This window comes from Heptranchias perlo, chromosome 1, assembly GCF_035084215.1.
Source record: "Heptranchias perlo isolate sHepPer1 chromosome 1, sHepPer1.hap1, whole genome shotgun sequence".
Taxonomy (NCBI): domain Eukaryota; kingdom Metazoa; phylum Chordata; class Chondrichthyes; order Hexanchiformes; family Hexanchidae; genus Heptranchias; species Heptranchias perlo.
The window spans coordinates 65,349,831-65,358,282 of NC_090325.1; the positions used below are offsets into that span (position 1 = coordinate 65,349,831).

Here is an 8,452-nt window from a genome sequence, read left to right on the forward strand (position 1 = left end):
TTGAGATAGCGAGTCCCACATTCTGACCACTCTGGGTAAAGACGTTTCTCCTGAATTCCCTATTGAATTTATCTTATTTATGGCCCCTAGTTCTGGTCTCCGCTGCAAGTGGAAACACCTTCTCTACATCTACCCTATCAAACCCTTTCATAATCTTAAAAACCTCTATCAGGTCACCCCTCAGTCTTTTTTCTAGAGAAAAGAGCTCCAGTCTGCTCAATCTTTCCTGATGGGTATAACCTCTCAGTTCCAGTACCATCCTAGAAAAACTTTTATACCTTCTCCAGTGCCTCTATATCCTTTTTATAATATGGAGACCAGAATTGTTCACAGTACTTCAAGTGTGGTCTAACCAAGGTTCTATACAAGTTTAACATAACATCTCTGCTTTTCAGTTCTATCCCTCTAGCGATGAACCACAGTGCTTGGTTTTTTTTATGGTTTTTTTTTAGCCTATGTCACTACTTTGTGATTTGTATATCTGTACCCCCAGATCCCTCTGTTCCTCTACCCCATTTAGACTCTTATTTTCCAAGCAGAATGTGGCCGTCTTATTCTTCTTACCAAAATATACCACCTCAAACTTATCTATATTGAAATTCATTTACCAATTACATGTCCATTCTGCAAGTTTATTAATGTCTTCCTGTATTTTGCCGCAGTCGTCCTCAGTATTAACTGGACACCCCAAATTTGGTGTCGTCTGTAAATTTTGAAATTGTACTTCTGATTCCCAAGTCCAAATCGATTTATGTAAATTGTGAACAACAGTGGTCCCAGCACCGATCCTTGTGGAACACCATTTCCCACCTTTTTTGCCAGTCTGAGTAACTTGCTTTTAATCCCTACTTTCTGTTTTACCTTTGATATGCTTATAAAAAGCCTTCGCTTATTTCCTTTTATATTATCTGCTAGAATTTTTTCATAGCCCTTCTAATCTATCTTTTCATCTCCCAGCTATACTTTTCTATATTCATGGTTTTCTTTAGTATTGTTAGCTAATGTCTCATCATGCCTCCCTTTTCAAGTTTTAGTTCTGTGGAATGGGAGATTAAAACTATCTCCTTTTTGATGCACCCCATTTCACCTTGTACAAATATACCCATTTAGTATTCTCTCCATACCTGTGTTTGAAGATTTCCTACTGCTGTTCGGCCATCCTGTTTGCTAACTTTTCTGCCTAGTTAACTTGGGTCAAATCCCATCTTATTTCACTGAATTTTGCTTTTTTCTAGTCCAGCGCTCTTGTCTTTGAGAGATTATCCTTTCTATTTTTACATGGAACCTAACTATATTGTGGTCACTTTCGCAATTGTTCTTCTACTCATTAGTTATTTGACTTGCTTCATTTCCCAGAACGAAATGAAGCATTGCTTCCTTCCTTGAACTAAAACCATGCTGATCGAGGATGCAATCTTGGATACATTCTAAAAAGCATTCCCCACTTTGACTAAATGCATTAATGCAATTTAGCTTGGGTTAGTTAAAATCACCTCATATTCTCATTAAACTGTCTAAATTGTGTCTGTAAATCTCCCCATCTCTGTCTCCATTGTTTGTTTGGTTTCTATGATGCTCAGCTGAGAATTGTACCATTTCCCTTCTCTACTCCTTAACTCTACTTATATATCTTATGTCTTAATGCAATCCCCCAACATCCTTTTATGTTCTAGTGCTGTGATAAAATCCTTTATTAATACTGCCACCTCCCTCTTTTTTTTTCCCTAATCTGTCCTGAAAATGTTATAATTAAGATTATTGGATTTGGATAGGATTGGGAACTTGAGCTTTATCTGCATTTTAGCCACTGGTATATCACATCTGTCCATAGTTGTTGAGGCTTCAAACTCTCCAATTTTGTTTGAATGCTTTGTGCAATCACATACATACTACCTGATCTTGACTCCCAATTCCTTTGACAGTTGTCCCATTCCCAGTTTTCTTTAACTTTTTAGTATCCCTTGCTGGTTCTACAACAGTGTTTTTAATCTCCCTACCTGGATGCCTGTCTCTCTCTATCGTGTTCTGTGTAGTAAGTAATATTTCCTTTCTATTTTTTCTAATTTGTCTGCTAAGTTTTTATTAATCCTGCTCCCCCTCTCTAGTATACAGCCTAGACTTTTCCTACTCCTGCGGTTCCCCCAGCCCACATGCACACAAAATCTGTGGGAATTGAGGTCCTTTTCCAGACATATTGTGGCTATCCATTGCAAATTTCTTGGTAGGTTGTCAGGCAGGCTTTGACTTTTCATCCCAAGATTGGCTTGTTTATGTTGTATATCACTCTTCTTGCATATGCAAGATATAAACTAAAAATAATGCTGGAAGTTATTCACCATCTGAAAGATTATCATTTCAGATGCAGCCCTTCTGCAGAGATCTACAAATACTGTGGGGAATAAATGAAAGTGTGCTTCATGAAGTCTAACAAGACACAGTTTTTTTTTTTAATACCTTTTTAATATGTTAAGTGTTGGATTTCCAAGGTTCAAAATGATCTATAAATCTTTTCATGGATTGGGTGCATAGATGCATTTAAGGGGAAGCTAGATAAGTACATGAGGGAGAAAGGAAGAGAAGGTGATGTTGATAGTTAGATGAAGTAGAATGGGAGGAGGCTCATGTGGTACATCAACATAGACCAGTTGGACCAAATGGCCTATTTATGTTGTAAATTCTATGTAAAAGAAATTCTCAAGGTTGTCTGAACTGAAGACTTTTTGTGTCTTGCTCTGGGTGGTAGTCATTTGACATTGTGAAATTTTCATTGTGTTCTTGATTATCCATGATTATTTTTAAAAATTGGGGGTTTGGTGAGAGTCTGGTCAGCAGGCCAATTGTGCTGCTCCAAGTACAGGATATTTGGCTGATTGCACGAGGATGGTATTCTAACAAACCAATAAGGAAGGTAATGAGATTGTTTACAGTATTGAGCTTTTATGGTTACTAAATGTTCTTTTTAAGAACAAAAGGTTAATTCAATTATCTAACACTAAGGCTCTGTTTTATCGGATCATTCTTTCCATTGATGATAAAATGAGCCTCCAAGCTCCTTTTCACCAGCAGCTGGAGATGAGTCCAAAGGCATGGACAAGCCATTAGTAAATAAGCCATCAACAACAACTTGCATTTATATAGTACCTTTTTTAATGTAGTAAAAACATCCCAGGACACTTCACAGGAGCATTAATCAGACAAAATTTGACACGAGCCACATAGAGATATTAGGCCAGGTGACCAAAAGCTTAGTCAAAGAGGTAGGTTTTAAGGAGTGACTTAAAGGAGGAGAGAGAGCTAGCGTGGTGGAGAGGTTTAGGGAGGGGATTCCAGAGCTTAGGGCTAGGCAGCTGAAGGCACGACTGCGAATAGTGGTGTGATTAAAATCAGGGATGTGCAAGAGTCCAGAATTGGAGGAGCAGAGAGCTCCATCAGCTTGAATAAAGCCAACAACGCTATACACAAGCCTGTGCTTCCAGCTCTAATGGCCATGCTTTATTACCCCTTGTGTAGAGGCACAACAAAGTAGGGAGCTGAAGTCTGTGAGCTGTATGTTCCACATTGGAGCGCTTGAATGTAAAAGCATACCCATTTGAAGATTCGTAGCTGTGTTAATGGATGATGAAATGAGCCGCCTCTAGGTGAGGTTCACACTTCCCCAGTTATACTGGTTCTTAAAATGCAATCTTATTCAGTATCAAGATAGCCACCACTGAGAAAGTCACTGAGTTGGTGTGATCCTGAGTAGGGTGTCGTTCCACCATTTTCACGAAGTAAGTTGTGTAGTGGCAGCAGTAAGTTACAAAGAGGCATAGACAAATTAAGTGAGTAAGCAAAATTGTGACACATGGGAGTTCAATGTGGGGAAGTGTGAAGTAAATCCACTTTGGATTGAAGAGTAATAAATCTGAATATTTTCTAAATGGTGAGAGACTAGGAACTGTGGAGGAGCAATGGGTGTCCATGTACGTGAATCACTAAAAGCTAGTGCACAGATACAAAAAGTAAATAAAAAATGGCTAATGGATTGTAGGCCTTCATCTCCAGAGGGCTGGAATACAAAGAGGAGGAATTGATACTTCAGTTGTACAAAGCCTTGGTCAGACCCCATCTGGAGTATTGCATTCAGTTTTGGGCACTGAACCTCAGGAAAGATGTATTTGCCTTGGAAGGGGTGCTGTGCAGATTCACCAAAATTATACCAGGACTTAAAGGGTTAAATTGAGGCTAGGTTGCATTAACTTGGTTTGTATTCCCTTGAGTTTAGAAGGTTGAGGGGCGATCTAATTGAGGTGTTTAAAACGATAAAGGAATTTGATAGGGTAGATAGAGAAACTCTTTCCTCTGGTGGGGGAATCCAGAACAAGGGGACACTGTCTTAAAATTAGTGTTAGGCCATTTAGATGTGAAATCAGGAAGCACTTTTTCATAGAGTAGTGGAAATCTGGAACTCGCTCTCTCAAAAGGCTTTGTATGCTGGGTCAATTGAAGCTTTCAAGACTGAGATTGATAGATTTTTGTTAAGTGTATCAAGGGATATGGATCAAAGGCAGGTATGTGGTGTTGAGGTACAGATCAGCTATTATCTGATTGAATGGCAGAACAAGTTTGAGGGGCTGAATGGCCTACTCCTGTTCCTATGTTCTTTTCATAGAGGTTAATTAAGAACTGTGTAGGATTAGTGGGAGTCTTAGTGCCATACAGATTCCCTCCATGACTGGCCGATCAATCAGGGTTCGGCATCCAGCAAAAGTCGCGTGAATCACCCGATGTCAAATCAAAATGACAGTGTCGATTTAAAAAGACTCAGTGGGTGGCTCTGCTTCTGTAATACAACAATATCTATCTTCTGATAGTCATTGGCTGAAATGTTACCCTACCTTTTTCTTCCAGTTGCTGAATAATCTGTCCATTTTCTGTACTCTAGATTTCAGCATTAGCATTTTTTTTATTTCCATGTATGCAGGGTATATCTATATTCAGAAACAAATGTTTTTTTCTGACCTGAGTTGAAGGAAAACAAATGCTAAGATTGTTCAGCTTGTCCCATGGTTGCTTTTGAGCTACTAATCACAATGTTTAGCAACTTTTTCAGATGGTGTGTATACTGAGTAACCTTTGTGACTTCAAGTACCAATGCTTAGTTAGATTGGTTCCCTTGCACATGCATGATTGTGAAAAAGTGCACTCTTGGCCACTGTGGATGCTATTTGGGTAGAGTCCCAAATGGCACATGGAGGATCGTATTGAAGATCAACTACCTACTTGGTAGTGCCTGTTTGGGAAACATACTCCATATGCCAAGAATTTCTTTACACAGAGGGTTGTGAATCTTTGGAATTCTGTGCCCCAGAGGACAGTGGATGCTCACTCGTTGAATATGTTCAAGGCTGAGAGATTTTTGGACTCATGGGGAATCAAGTGATATGGGGATCGGGCAGGAAAGTGGAGTTGAGGTTGAAGATCAGCCATGATCTTATTGAATGGCGGAGCAGGCTCGAGGGGCTGTATGGCCTACTCCTGCTCCTATTTCTTATGTTTCTTATGCCACACATTTAACTAGCTCCTGTTCCTTTGGGATAAAATTGTGTGTGCAGTTGCTGTTCCATACCTGAACACTTCTGCACTTCAGTATCTGCCAATGCCCTTGGATACATGGCTGGAAGTGTTGCATGCTTGGCATCATAAGTTTGCTCAAAACATCTTAAATATGTCAATAAAATTCTGTCTCCAGAAACCTGGGTATAACCCAGCCATATATGTAAAGGATGCTTCACATTTGAAGAATGGAAACCCTGTCACGTAGGTTGTCCTTCAAATGCGGTTCCCCTCAATAGAAGGAATTATCCTTAACTGGGGTCAGCAATTGGTTATTTAACTTTTGACTGGTTAAAGTGCAATCCTCGCATTACAGTCTGGGATGGGAGCACAGGTCATTGAGAACCTGTGGAAGTATCTTGGCTCGCTTATTTTGGTGGAATCCTTAATGGTGGTTCTTCGAACTGATCTTAAAGGCTAATCTAGTTGACCTGTTGGGTTTTATATGAAACTGTTTGAACCCTTAATCAAACTAGCTGAAATTTCTGCATTTTATTAAGTTTATTCAAAAAATTAAATCAGTTTATAAATTAGACATGCAGGTATTTTTTTAGAAGGTAAGATTTTGAATGGCAATGTGCAGAATGCTATACATTTATAAAGGAATATTATTATGAATAGTTGCTGCTAGTTTTTTTAAAATATCTAATCCACAAACCAGTAATTGAGCACCTTTTTTTCTTTTACCCCTCACTCTCCCATTTTTTTTTCAGGGCTTGGGTGCTAACAGAAACTTCAGTGGCTACGAAACAAATATACCAGTGACGTATGGAGGAAAAGATGAAGATTCATGGGACTAGCTCCAATATTTAGCTTGCTTAGAACACTAAATCAATGTCCACTAAGGGTTACTAGTATTTGTATTTTGAAGAAGGTTTTCATTGTTGACTTGTTTTGTAGGGAACTTATTTCTAAGATTGTAAGTGTTTACATTCAGTTGTGCACATTTTTGTTTTAATATTTAAGTTGTATCAGTGGTCAGATATTGCAATTTTTTTTTTGGTTATCTGTATGACTTGGGAAATAAAGTGCAAGATAGGGTTAATATTGTTTAAAGTGATTTGCAATGCCTATTATGTCTTGTTATTTTCTTATGCAATCTTTAATTTGAAGAAGGCAAACTACAATAAATTGTTTACATAGGGCTCTTGCCAATTGAGAGTACAGTACCACTAAGCATATCCAATGCCTGAGTTCTTGACAATTTGAGACCTATTTCATGAATCAGTATAGCTGTTTATTTGTCAGAATTTGTGATAAACTGCATTTTTTTTAAACTTGGGTTTACCATAGGACTGCTGACATTTTCATTTTGTTTACCCTCCACATCCAATTGAGATTCATGAAGAGGTGGACCCTTATTTTGTGTGTGTTTCCCCTTTTAACTGAACATTCATTTTGAATTTGTGCAACTGCTAGTGACTTGGGTGGTTAACGGGTAGCAGGTGATCATCAGTCACTGGCTTGATAATTAATTTACTATATAGTTGGGCCAACTAAGTAGTTGATACTGGTTTGTGACCTAATTTGGTGGTAGTATGAAAAATATTCTCAGCTCATTATTTGCAAGAACAAATAATGAGCTGAGAATGGAGTGAGGTGGGAAAAGCATCTTCAAATGGGAATTTGACATGGACCCTGGTTTCAGATGGATCCCCAACAGGAAATATAAAAATAGTATCACTGATATCACAGGAAAGAAAGTTGATTTTGTCAGCAATACACCTCTCCATACTACTTCCTTTTAAAATTACAGGCCTTGTTAACAACCTTTAAAAATGCCCACCATGAGAGAGAATAGCCCCGATCCTCCAGCCAGGCAGGCAACTGTAAACTTGGTGGGCTCGGGTGAAAGTTTAGAGTCGTTTCTCCAGTGAGAATACTGTTGCGTGCCATGATGTCTGCAAGCCATGTTTTTTTAGGCCAATAGTGTGTTACCAGGGTCTGCATCACTCCATCCACCTGTTCTTTTTGCAGGATTCTATTAATTATTATGGACAGGATCTAGAAGAAAGACAGACCATTTTAGGCGGCTGCTGCTGTTGTCTGCAAGCTGTAACAAAGGAATATGATCCCAAAGAAGCAAAGACTTTGCATTTGGGGGGGGGGGGGGGGTGGGGAAGAGCTGCAAGGCTAAACTTACCATTTTCAGTTCTAAACAATTTATCTACTAACCTAATGTCTACTGCCCTTTATCCACTGATCACGAAGGTGTGCTTCCCACCTGGACAGGGATGAGTCTGTTATCAGCCTGATTAAGCATAGATGGCCAGGAGAAGGAGTGGGTGGTTGGAGATGGATGTTACAGAACATGGACTGTGTGTATTGTTGGGGGGGGGGAAGAAGGTGAAAACATAGGGAAGAGATGGGTTTTTAGGAGGGTTTTGAATATAGGATGGGAAGTGGCAAGTCTGAGGGGCTTGGGGTTTAATACCACATTTCTGGTGAGGGTATTGTGCCGCCTTGTGAACACAAATTACCCCAGTGCAGAAGTGCAATGATTGCTTTGAAATTTGCACTCCAGACTATTTGCATATTTATGCATAGCTGCCTTTGTCTAGGAATCAGCCCAATGGGGCAAAGGACTTGTAGGAATAATAGCAAAATTGAAGGGCTGTCTACTCTTCAACATGTGGCGACTTGTAATTTTTGGTCAGCTAGATGTCTGACATGGGGAATCTGTTACCATGTTAACTGTTAAGGGATTCTAAACCACGCTACTGAGATAATGCACAGAGTTTCTGTTTGCCTGATGTGGAGTACGCACTCTTCTAGGGTCACACCCCACTTGCCAAACTCCAGAGCACTTGGGAGAGATTGGCATCGTCCAAGGCTTGGGAGCCCTGGGGCTGAAAAT

General features: G+C 39.5%; 1 protein-coding gene across 4 annotated transcripts in view; it reads left to right on the plus strand.

Annotated features, from left to right (window-relative positions):
* The window catches only part of ddx4 (DEAD (Asp-Glu-Ala-Asp) box polypeptide 4), a 103,887-nt gene extending 96,299 nt beyond the window's left edge, over positions 1–7,588 (plus strand). For all 4 annotated transcript variants that reach the window (XM_067985949.1, XM_067985967.1, XM_067985974.1 and 1 more), the window contains one exon: positions 6,309–7,588. In XM_067985949.1, coding sequence (XP_067842050.1) covers positions 6,309–6,395 — 87 coding nt within the window. In that variant the 3' untranslated portion in view covers positions 6,396–7,588. The remainder of the gene's footprint in view (positions 1–6,308) is intronic.
* Positions 7,589–8,452: the final 864 nt, after the last annotated feature.